This window comes from Xyrauchen texanus, chromosome 32 (assembly GCF_025860055.1).
Source record: "Xyrauchen texanus isolate HMW12.3.18 chromosome 32, RBS_HiC_50CHRs, whole genome shotgun sequence".
Taxonomy (NCBI): domain Eukaryota; kingdom Metazoa; phylum Chordata; class Actinopteri; order Cypriniformes; family Catostomidae; genus Xyrauchen; species Xyrauchen texanus.
The window spans coordinates 37695733-37708322 of NC_068307.1; the positions used below are offsets into that span (position 1 = coordinate 37695733).

General features: G+C 40.5%; 1 protein-coding gene across 1 annotated transcript in view; it reads right to left on the reverse strand.

Annotated features, from left to right (window-relative positions):
* The window catches only part of mst1rb (macrophage stimulating 1 receptor b), a 51771-nt gene extending 40712 nt beyond the window's left edge, over positions 1–11059 (reverse strand). Inside the window, exons 1-2 of the mRNA XM_052101310.1 lie at positions 10775–11059; positions 539–1840 (exon numbers count right to left, since the gene is read on the reverse strand). Coding sequence (XP_051957270.1) covers positions 539–1741 — 1203 coding nt within the window. The 5' untranslated portion in view covers positions 1742–1840; positions 10775–11059. The remainder of the gene's footprint in view (positions 1–538; positions 1841–10774) is intronic.
* Between the last annotated feature and the right edge of the window lie 1531 nt (positions 11060–12590).

Genomic DNA, 12590 nt, shown 5'->3' on the forward strand with positions numbered 1-12590 from the left:
TACCTTCCTACTCAATTTTCTAAACTGGAAGGACAAGTAATCCATCAACATGGCGGAGGAGTGTACTGTTTCTGTAGTGAATGATAGGTTTTTATTAATTTTTCTAAATGCAGATACGTTGTTATCACTTGCTGTTTTGGTCATCTACATTTATGTATATCAGTAACAATTTGATGCATATTGTTCATTTTTTACACAAAATATAGCATGTATTTGACCAAAATTCCATGATCGTCAGCAAGGCAAGCTGACTAACATGTATTACAGTGTCAAAATAAGAGTTCAACAAGAAATATGAATGAACCTTGCATCCTCCATGTTTCCTTTTCTTTCTGACAACAAACCACATGAACTTGACATACTTGTAATTATTATGTATAATAACTTAATAAGTGAGAAGTTGAATAATCCTGAAAGCGCATGATGGCAGCATCAATTCCACTTAAAGTGATAGTTTACACAAAATTAAAATTTTGTCAGTATTCACTCATCCTAATGTTGTGGGATTAAGGGGTTAATAAGCTGCAAATGCACCAACCTCATGTGGACAGCTCTCACATGGCTGAAAGTGGCAGAGGCCCCTGGAGAGCTGCTCTGGTCCCGACTTGCAACAGTCCTCCACTCCGTCATCTATTGCTGTGTTCACCGTATCCATGGGAAATGCACAAAGAGCTGAGTCATGTTCCGGAACACCTGAGTCATCAGTTACAGCAAACACACCATATAAGATATCATCCTTTTCTTCCGCACCCAGCTCATCTGCCAGCTCCCGCCCAGCCTTGCCAAAGTGAGCTGCTTGCACCACATTGTAGACAACATCTTTGAAAGGCTCACTACCATTGCTTCTCCTTCGCCGTTTTGGTTCAAAGCGACATTCTAAAACAATCTCTCGGTACCGTCGCATCTCCCATTCGTGGCGTGGCAGACGTCCAAGTCTTGTCTGATAGGGTGATGAATCCATGTCGGTTCTCTCTTTTTGAACAGAGAGGAAGTAGACAAAGTCATGTGTGTAGAAGCTGTAGACGTATTCAATGCTGTACGTTTGGCGTAGACCAGGCAAAACTGTCAACCTTCGGACATCGGTGTAAAAACCATCCTCGGTTGCTACCGGTCTACGTACAGAAATGGACATGCGGCCGTATCTTTGTGTCACGCTGTCGTTCACGGTTGCAGCAACAAAGAAGTAAACTGTTTGGCCCTCTTCCACCATGGATACTTTTGTTCCCAAAGGACTGGCTATGCAATCGGGACAAAAGTCAGGAGAGTTGAACTTTTTCCTAAATAAACACTTGGAGGGGCCAGGAGGTCTTCCATTCTCATGGAGCTGATGGAAATAACAAACTCCGTACTGGGAACTCCCACAGGTGTACAGGTACATAAGAAATGTGTCTAGTAACAACACCTCATTGTCTGTGTTCTCATGGAAGCGATCCTTTTCAATATCACACAAATCACATATTTCACACTCTGGGCTCCCCACGGGCCCCGTACAGAGTTGCCATAGTTTACCAAGAGTGCTGTTTAATGCCTCAATGATGTTCTGTGAGGCCACGTAGATCTCTTGGAAAAGGGAGTTGGTCACTATGTTCTGGATGGGGTTCCTGGTCTGAAAGAAGGGCATAGGGTACGGAACTGAGAAGTCCACAGCAATGGGAGCTGTTGGGGGACAAGTGTCCAATGTAGAAGACATTACAGCCTGAATCCAGACACATGTCATCAGATGAGTGGCCCAGTGGACCATGTCCACTCCAGGGTTAAACAAAATGTCCTTATTGCCTTAGTGGTTACCTCCAGCAAATGTATCTCAATGAAGACATCGTGAGCAGCAAAGAAGGGATGCCTGAAAGCAGAAAAATAACAAAGGACTTAAGGTTTTGTTTTTTTAATTTTGTATGAACTGACTGAAAAAGTGTGCAAATAGCAACTTCATTATTTTTCAGATGATGTTCATTTATTATTGTGCTTTCCAGAGCAACCTAAGCCCCCTAATCACATTTCCCCTGATTTTGTGGGAAAAACTGATGAGTACTGAAGAATGGATTTAAACATGTGGAAAGAGCTTAGAGATCTACACTACTGTTAGCTGAAAACTATAAAATCAGGCAAAATTATTATGTATGAAAGGCAGAGCCGGCCCTGCCTATTAAGTGACATTTGTGGCTGCATAGGGCCTGCTGCCACCAGGGAACCTCCTACCACGGGTTCAGTATAGCCAAATAATTATTTGCAATAAGTGTGTGACGAGGAGAAGGGCAGGGCCAGGTCATGAATGTGCATGGCCAGCCCCCAATTGGGCTAATCATCCAAGGAAAGGGATAAAACTGAGCTTGATACGACAGTTTGGGAGAGAGAGACCACACACAGCTGCCATGTATGTTTATGTTTCTGTATTTTTGTTTTATTAAATATTACTTTGACTTTTCAGCTGGTTTCTGCCTCCTCCTTGCTCATTTTAAACAATGTTACATTGGTGCAGAAACCCGGACAAGGGATGAGCTGTTGTGGAGTCCTCGCCACTGCCCTCCACCCAATGAGCAGATGCGGCTGGCCGCCTGGACGCCGTGGAACATCTGCTGTCTGCGAGGGGAGGAGGGGCTCGCTACTGACCGCCGGATCACTGTCTGTCCGCCTAACCTCCCAGGACTCGAAAGATGGGGAAAGCAAGCCAGCACGGGGTGTACTTCATGCCGGGGTTCTCCGGCCTGAGGCAAATGAGGGAAGAGTGTGATGTGGAGAAGGGCGGAGACGGGCAGTGAATGCGCATGGCCGGCCCCGAATCAGGCTAATCAGCCGAGGAGATTGATAAAATCGAGAGGGAGAGCCACACGCAGCTGCCCTGTTAGTTTATGGCTTTTTGGTTCACTAAATATTAATTTGACAAGTTTCAAAGTGTAAAAAGGAATTTTGTCACATAGACCAACTTTATGCCCTCCAATAATCCGATTGAACCTATCAAAACTATTAACGATATTGCATATGCTACGAACAGACATGGAGAGATAATATTGTGAATGAAATCTTCCTGAAACATTTGATGAGGTGACATTAGTAAGAGAGTTGGTTAGATGAGTGGGCAATCCAGATTCAAGTCCTCTGTAGCAGGGTTCTTTGTTCAGGGCAATGGAAGAGTCGAAGCAGGTTCAAGATCAGTTCTTTCATTTACAGATCTTTCAAACAAACAACGTTAACCACCATTATAAACATAAAAGGTCATAAACTCTCAGAAACTCTGACTGTGGTAGCTTTCTGGTCATTCTCTCTCCCCTCTCTTATTCTCTGGCATGCTTTTTAGGTCTCCCTCCACCATCACTATAATGAGAGACAGGTGACGCTCTCCCTCTCCCGCAGACCGACACATGACCATGCCCCCATATCACATGCCCCCACCACTGAGGCGGTCCAAAATATGGCCTGTCTAATTCTCCCCCATTTCTGGAGAGAAAGTCAGCCACAACCATCTGTGTACTGGTGACATCAAAATAACTAGGCACAGCCTTCGGTAGAAGCCAACCAGCCCCAAAAACTGCCTTACCCCTATTTTTGGTCTTGGGCGTCGAGCAGGCTGTGATCGCTGCGGTTTTGTCAACCTGTAGACGCACCTGCCCGTGACCAAAGTGGAACCCCAGATACCTATACAAACCGAACAGAAGAGTCACAAATTGGTGTAATCTGAACAGTGTGGAAAAAAAAACATATTTTCTCAGGACATTGGACTTAAAGGGATCTGCCAATAACCCTTTGTTAAGTCCAGTGTTGAGTAAAATTGATCCTCATTGAACCGATCGAGTAACTCGTCAATTCGCGGCATTGGATAAGCGTCATATTTGGACACCACGTTCACTTTCCGGTAGTCAACACAGAACTGGACCGAGTCGTCGCTCTTTGGTACCAGAACTACAGGGCTGGCCCAATCTCTGTGCGACTCCTGTTTTACGCCCATTTCAAGCATTGGCTCTAATTATTCCTGAACAATCTTTTTCTTGTGTATGAATTCTGCTTGCAATCAGGTAATATTTGTAAGCTCAGGGAGAGAGAGAGATGTGAGAGGTGGTCTCCGCAAGGTACCGGGGTAAATTAACTTGCTTTTGGAGATACATCCGGCCCAAGCTCCGCCCTCTCCAGAACTACAATCGCCAATGTTACAGGTATCGCCTCCCTCCATGGTTTGAGATGGTAGTTTGACGTGCCCCTACCCTGTCCATTTGCATAACCTCATAATTGAGATCTCCGACTCGTCGTGTGACCTCAAAGGGTCCTTGCCACTTGGCAAGTAATATGGAGCTCAAAGTGGGCAGCAATACAAGCACTATATCTCCCTGTGCATATTCCCGTAGTCGAGTGCCCCTGTAGTACAGCTGGCGTTGACATTCTTGCGCTTGGAGCGAGTGTGTTACCTGCCCCAAAGTGTGGAGTTTTGCTTTAAGGTCAAGAATGTATTAAATTAGATTTTTACAATTCGAAGGTCCTTCCTTCCATGTGTCCCATATGACATCAATCAATACAGTAGCTCAAACGGGGAAAATCCGGTGGAGGCTTGTGGGATCTCTCATACTGCAAACAGTAGGGGTTCGAGCCACTTATCCCAATTCTTATCATCTTTGTGTACGAACTTACAATTCATGTTTTTAAGGTCTTATTAAATCTTTCAACCAACGCGTCGGTTTGCGGGTGATAAATGCTTGTGCGAATTGACTTAATGCCTAAAATTTCATATATCAATACTTAAATTATAGCGAAGTGTACCTGATATGAATGTTGTGCCTTGATCAGTGAGGATTTCTTTTGGAATCCCCACTCGGGAGATAATTTTGTAGAGGCACTGCTTCCGGATATCACGTTGCATAATCCACCAGAACTAATACAAAGTGATGGCCACGTGCAGTCCGCTCTAATGGCCCAACTAAATCTATGGCAATTCTCTTGAAGGGGACCTCGATCAACAGCAGAGGGCACAATGGCGCTTTTGGGGTGGCATTCTCGGCATGCCGCACACCACATGCAAACGTCCCTGTGAATGCCCGGCCAAAAGAAACTGCCATTATACGGTTCAAAGTCTATTCGTAATCTAAGTGGCCAGCCACTGGATTATAGTGAGCCGCCTAAAAGAGTGTTTCCCGATGGCTCTTTGGTACTAACAGCTGATTTGTATTCTCTTTGGTTTGAGTGTCCTGCATCACTCAATACAACCACTCTTTGATAATAGAAAAGTATGAGTATGTGAGTGCAACACCGGACTGGAGCTTTTGACCATCAATTACTTTCACTTGGTCAAAGGTGTGCTTGAGGGAATCGTCACGTCCCTGAGAACGGGAATTCCATCATCTGCGGCATCCTGACGCGGAGCCGACATTGACGGCCCTGGCACCGCCTCACCAGCCATAGTATCACATGTCACACCCCGCGCCCCTACTTTGTAGGAACCATCCACACACAATAGATTTTTAAAGCCAGGCCAAATGTTTCCCAGAATTAGTGAGGGAATGACTCTATGCCATTTTCCCCTGAATTATATCTCAATGTCTCCACCGGATACATGTGAATGTCACCATACACACACCTCACCCATTTATTTTATCCAATGCCCTGCCTTGCACCAAGCGTTGGTGGATTGAGGTTTGAGAACAACCTGTATCTACCAAAGCTTGATGTGTATCCCCTTTTACTCTTACTGGTATCCGATACGCCCCTGCCTGATCAGGGGAAGCCTGTGGAGCATCGGGGATCCAGACCAGTGTCCCCACCTCAATCACTGGACACCGCTCCTTGTTGTGCCCGGTTTCCCCGTAGCTCCAGCAGGCTGGCCCAGGTCTTCCTTCCACAATCGTGGGAGCGGTCTCGCCAACCTGGAGGGGATAGCGGAGGGAGACAGACAAGGGGAAGGGTCCTCTGGACCAGGAGTGGGGCTTGGGTGGGGCTCTTCCCCACCTCAGAGGAGCCAGAACTGGGTGGGAGTGAGGGGGGAACATGAAGCACAGGGGGTGGAGAGAGAGAAGAGAGAGAAGAAGAGACTGCTTTGTTGCCTCCTGGGAATGCTGCCATGTAGTCCTCTTCCAGCTGGACGGCTTCCTCCCACGACGCCGGGCGAACGGGCATCCGTCCTTCCCGAAGCTCAAAGAGCGGAAAAGCTGTTGACTCTGCTCAGGGGTCCGACCGACCTGTTGCTCGAAAGCCTTCCTCAGGTGATTGTAATCCAGGAGGCTGGCAGCAGGAAGATGTTGTGCCACCAGCTGCGCCTCTCTGGAGAGCAGTCGGGTGGGCTGTCCACTGATCGGGAGGCCAGCTCCAAACCTCTGCGCTCTTCTCAAACAGGTCGAGGAAAGCCTCTGGATCATCATTTAGCCCCATCTTTGTAAGGGCCACCGGTGGAATAGGCTCCGAGGAGGTTGCAGCGCCAGCCCCCTCCCTGGCGATCAGACTACTGAGCACCTGCCGGTCCTCCACTTGTGCCTGGAGCAGGACTTGAAAGCGTTGTTCCTGCTCCCAGGATACCTCGATGAAGGTTTCATGTTGGGACTGCTGGATACTGGTGAGGGTCTTAAAGACTTCGCCCAGTGGTGAGGACTCCATAACAGCATTCGCCTCCAAAGCCGGGTTCTTGGCACCACTGTAGCAAGGTTTTTTGTTCGGGGCAATGGAGGAGTCAGGAGACAACAAAGCAGGTTCAAGATCAGTTATTTAATTTGCAGGTTTTTCAAACAAACGAAGGTAACCGTCATTATAAACATAAAAGTTTGTAAACTCTCCGAATCTCTTACTGTTGTAGCTTTCAGGTCACTCTCTCCCCCCTCTCTGATGGTCTGGCATGCTTTTTAGGACTCCCTCCGCCATCACTATCATGAGAGACAGGTGACGAGCCTTACCGCTCTCCCTCTACCGCAGACCAACACGTGACCACGCCCCCCCATGCCACATCCACCTTTTGCCAATTTCACTATTCTCCCCTTATCAATCCATATAAGCAAAGACAGACAGTTGCTGTACATTCCATCAGAAAGTCAATCATTTTAAATAAAAATTAACACAAATGGTGTAAATAAAGCATCTAATGGGAATGAGATATCACTGAATGTAGCCTAAACGCGATCGGGTGTTCACTAAACATTAAGCAGTGCAGAGAAGGTGGTTGATGTGCGCACACATGCATTTCCCGGTCTGGAACGTGTGTTTGGTGACTTTTTCCAGCGGCTTGGCATTTCACTGGCCGGGTGAAAGTGAGGGTCATGGAGGCGACTCGGTTACCCATTTCCTGGACCTGAAGAAACCGCTCTATAGCCGTGCTCTGCATTTAAAGACAGCAGTGACGAGGTACACATGTGCATTTCTTCCCACTCCCAGTGAAATTTAAACTTGCTTGGTTATTTATGTTTGGTGTGTTTCAATAGTTGTATTTGTAGGTAGGGGGGCCTACTTTGAAAATCTGCTTAGGGCCCTCAAAATGCTAGGTTTGGCCCTGATGAAAGGATAGAACTTAGTGAAAACATGCATTCTTATAGAGTGCAACAGTCTGGTTCCAGAAGTATAAATCCCATTTATCTTTTCCATAAGGGAATTGATAATTAATGATAACTCAAAAGTCCTCTGTTGAAGTCATTATTCTGTGTTATTTTGAACTTCATGAAAAAAAAAAAAAAACATCTTTAAAAAAAGTTGGCAACCCTAATTGTAGTTCAATACTCCATTAAATATGTTAAATACACAGTTTTGTACCTTTGTCTTTTAGTCTGATTTTCAAATACTTTTTTCTTCAAATCAAAGTTTGTAATGCTGTGATTCACCTCTGAATTCACCTTCCTGGTGTAGAACTCTTCAAGAAGAATTTTTTTTTATTGAAATGTTTATTTGTTCATGTGTACACGTTTATTATTTATTTGTTCATGTATATATATATATATATAGAGAGAGAGAGAGAGAGAGAGAGAGAGAGAGAGAGAGAGAGAGAGAGAGAGAGAGAGAGAGAGAGAGAGAGAGAGAGAGAGAGAGAGAGAGAGATTGAAACCGTATTAGCATAAAGCTAATTTTAAGACATTCCTATTGAAAACATGAATGGGAAAAATATTTCTGAAACTTAAACTTTCATATAAAAAAAAAAAACAGTTTAACAAATCACTGCTTACTGCATAGTGCACACTGTATACTATTAGTATGTGAAACTACATATTACAGGAAATTTTCAAACAATAGTGTAATATGCATACAGAAAATGTGCATTCAGTGCACAGTATACACACTGCATACTGCAAAAATAAGATAAGTATTTCCGAACATAGCCAGAGTTTTTATAAAGCACCTAAGATGGGCAAAAAGTATTTAAAAAGTAATATGTGGTTGGCTTCAAAACACAATGTTCAACTTAGCAATTTATTAACAGCTCATCACCATGTTCTGGACTGAGGGCCTCTTTAATTGACATTCTTGTCACACCCTCAACGTGCTTTTTTGTCCAAAAATAAAAAAAAAACTGTTTTGCATTTCACCAGGTGCCATTTTAAGTAACAAGTGAACTAATTACTGTTCCAAAACGTGTCACAGCATTAGCACCTATGCACTAAATGCATGGGGACTAAATGTGCAGAATGTATTCATCTTCAGTAAAACAATGTACAAAGTTCAATAGCCTACATAATTCTTTAAATACATGATAGATGACAAATCTAGACATTTAGATTGAATGTCATTCAAGATCAATTATACACAGAATAACACATGGGGTTTATATTTCAATGCAGGTCAAAGGTGTTTTTGACTAGCAAAGAACCTGAGCATACATATTAACACTGACCATTAAAAGAAAGCATCTTTAGTGACTTCCCATTCTAGCTATTTGTAGCAAGACAAGCATGCATTTAAGGTGAGTTAACTTTTGCAATTACCCCAAAATACTAATATCATTCATAATAATAATAATGATAATAATAAATGAATGGCACAGTTTCACTTTTAGAAATAGATCTTCCCTAGTAAGTGCAGTCAAATTTACATTTGCACAAACTGCCAGTATTCTGCAAACTGCTTTGACATGAGCACTAAAAGTATATGAAATACATCCTAAGGACATCAAATAACCCCATTGTTAGATGCAACAATTCATATCTAGAAATAACCACATGTAGACTAATCCTTGTGCAACACAGCATGCAATTTATTTTCTTTTTTCCTTTATACAATATTAAGTAACTTTCCACTGGTTTCATTTAGGCATATGCGTGTTTGCTGACTCACACACACACACACATCCAAAAAAACAAGTCCAAGATAACTTTAATGATTACCTATCTCTGAGCTAAGTGAAATGTGATGGTAATTCACAAATCTCAAGGAATCCCAAAGCTTGCAGGGATATATAAAATAACATCGTCTTTGGATGCTTTCTGAAGTGATGTCTGCTCTAATAGAGAATAGATTTGTAATATCATAATCATGCAGATAAATATCTGTATACTAACACTGTAACTCCAATATATTCACTGTTCATTTACTAAAAACAAAATAATAAAGGAGCTGTTTTAGAATACTTTAAAACATACCCAAAATTATTAAAATATAGAGAACACGGTATACCCTTTGTTAAAGTATTTACTGTATATTGAATATGTAAAGAAATATCAAGCTATATCATATGTATTTGCATATGATGACCTTCTTTTTGTCTTCTTAAATACTGGCCCTATATTTGTTCTATATTAGCCACATGGAGGTCTTTTGCCCCCTGCTAGGAGGCTTTTATAGCGATTAAAGATGATTTTCACTCAAAACAAGCTTTTTTTCTTCATTTCTGCAAACAAATTGTTATTACATTATATATATATATATATATATATGAAAAAACATGACGATTCTTTTCAAAGTCTATATTAAAACTCACGTTTCAAGGTCATAGAAATGTTATTTTTTTTTGTCTATATTGGTTTTATTAGTTCTTTGGAAAACATTAATAGCATGTTATACCAAATTAGACTGAATTACTTTAAAAATGTCAAGTTAAGTAACCATCTTGTCAAATATTCATAATTTCTTTCAACTTAAATATACGTGGGTATACATAACTTAATCATACATTAAAGTCAAATATTGTGATTTGTTGAGTAAAAAAAAACTTTTTTGTCCATTTGACATGTACAAAATGCTTTTCTTAAAAAAAGTCAAAATAGCTGATATTTATTAAAACTTCATACACAGTCAGGAGAGTCTAAAGGGTTCCCTCTGTTTTTATAGGGTTTTTGTCACATGACAATTTATAGTATTTGGTGGACAAAGGTTTTTTAAATATTAATAATATTTTAAAACAATTTCAATGCTTATTTTTTAAGAAATAATAATAAAAGATTATTCCAAGCTATTCATGCCAACGTTTCTTTCTTCTTTTTTTTTTCTCCAAGAATGTCAGCTTTTAATGAGACTTGTACTATCATTATTATTATGATGATTATGATTATTAACGTCTCCGGACGATTACACCATTTATTTATTTTTTACTTAAGCCCCATTAAAAATAATAATAATAATAATTTAAAACTAACTTCGAACGTAGAATTTTAAACATGGGCATCGCAGTACAAGTGTTTTTAAGTCATTGTTATGTGTGTATTGCATTTTTAAATTAGGTTATTTTGGAATAACTAAATCCAGGGGTGGGGAATGGTTGGCCTAAATACAAGTCAGTCATAGCTTAACTTAGTATAAGAGCCAACTATGAGCAAGAGGTGTGTTGCAAGACATAAATGTATGTAGGCTACTTTTAAATCTAAAACTAAATCGGCAATAAAAAGTCGCTTACCTGTTACTGGTAATCAATCCGTGGAATCTTGATTTTAAGCAGGATAAAAAACAATGGCTGCATTTCCAACCCAGTTAAACATTCAGGAACAGAAATATAAATAAAGGGAAGAAATCACTTTTAAAATAGAATGTCACAGTAGGCCTATATGAATTGTAGTTGTATGCATAGAATAAAATAATAATAAAAACTTGTAAAGGAAAAAAATATCTCATTGGAAAGATGTGTTAGGATATTGGTGAGCAATTTAGAGATACATTTGAGGCATGAGCGGCATTGACCGAAGCAGACAGGCCCCGCCCATTACGGTCAAACCAAAATTACACACACGTAGACACGGGCCACCGAAATAACGAGTCCTACTACGTGACAGGCATAACTCATAAATATTAATTACGTCAAAGAACTCATTAGACGTTACACGGTCACACGTGTCTAAAGCGATCTAATTAATATTCATGAGCCCAACTTTCATAATAAATGTTTGTTAAGGAATAAATATAATACATTCAATTTGCCACAGCATTATTGTTAATGAATAATAATATAATTCATATTGTAATTAAAACGAAATGGTTTAATTTAGAAAAAAGTACTAGCCCAAGGTCCCATTTGGTATCAGACGCTAACGGTAGTCTAGTTTAATAAATACTACTACTTAATAATTTACATATTAATATACAACATTTACATTATACTCCATGACAAGTCCAAACAACCATGATATTGTCATGGAATGTATCCAGAAACCATGGTAGCATACATCAACTACATTTTTGTTAGTGTTGATAGTTAATTACAAGATAATTACAAGTTATAGCCATGGCACAGTGGTGAATATTATACTTTACAAAACTTTAGAATGACTCCAAACTACAAGACTTACAGAGGTGGAGAGAAGTATGTCTCAAAATCGTACTAAAATCCTCAGTTAATTACAAATTGATTTTGTGAATATCGCACTAGGAGGCAAGACTGTTAAATATTCACATGATAAATCCAAGTCTAAGAGGTTGTTTTGTAAAGCATATTAGTGCACTATACAGAAAATTCTTGTGCCATGTAATACATGCAACCAATAGAGAAACCTCAATGTTCTTCTTTGTTATACAAGACTGAATAACAGATCCTGCAATGCACTCTCATTTCCATATTCAATTAAGAGTTCAGATTAGCATTTTATTTGAATCAGTATTCAATGGAAAATAAGAACCTGTGTCAATTCAATTTCTGCATATATGACAGCTCACTGTATGACTCAGTCACAGGTTGTGCCACATGATGGACACTATTCATATTCATTTGAAGTCAGAAGTTCACACATTAGACAAATACATTTAAACCAAGTTTTTCACAATTCTTGACATTTAAATGTAGAAAACATTCCCTGTCTTAGGTAAGTTAAGATCACTACTTTATTTTAAGAATGTGAAATGTTAGAATATTAGTAGAGAGAATTATTTATTTCAGCTTTTATTTCTTTCATCACATTTCCAGTGGGTCAGAAGTTTACATACACTTTGTTAGTATTTGGTAGCATTGCCTTTATACTTGGGTCAAACGTTTTGGGTAGCCTTCCACAAGTTTCTCACAATGAGTTGCTGGAATTTTGGCCCATCCCACATGCTTCACAGGTGGGATGGTGTTCTTCGGCTTGCAACCCTTACCCTTTTTCCTCCAAACATAATGGTAATTATGGCCAAACAGTTCAATTTTTGTTTAATTAAACCGGAGGACATTTCTCCAAAAAGTAAGATTGTTGTACCCATGTGCACTTGCAAACTGTAGTCTGGCATTTTATTGGAGCAGTGGCTTT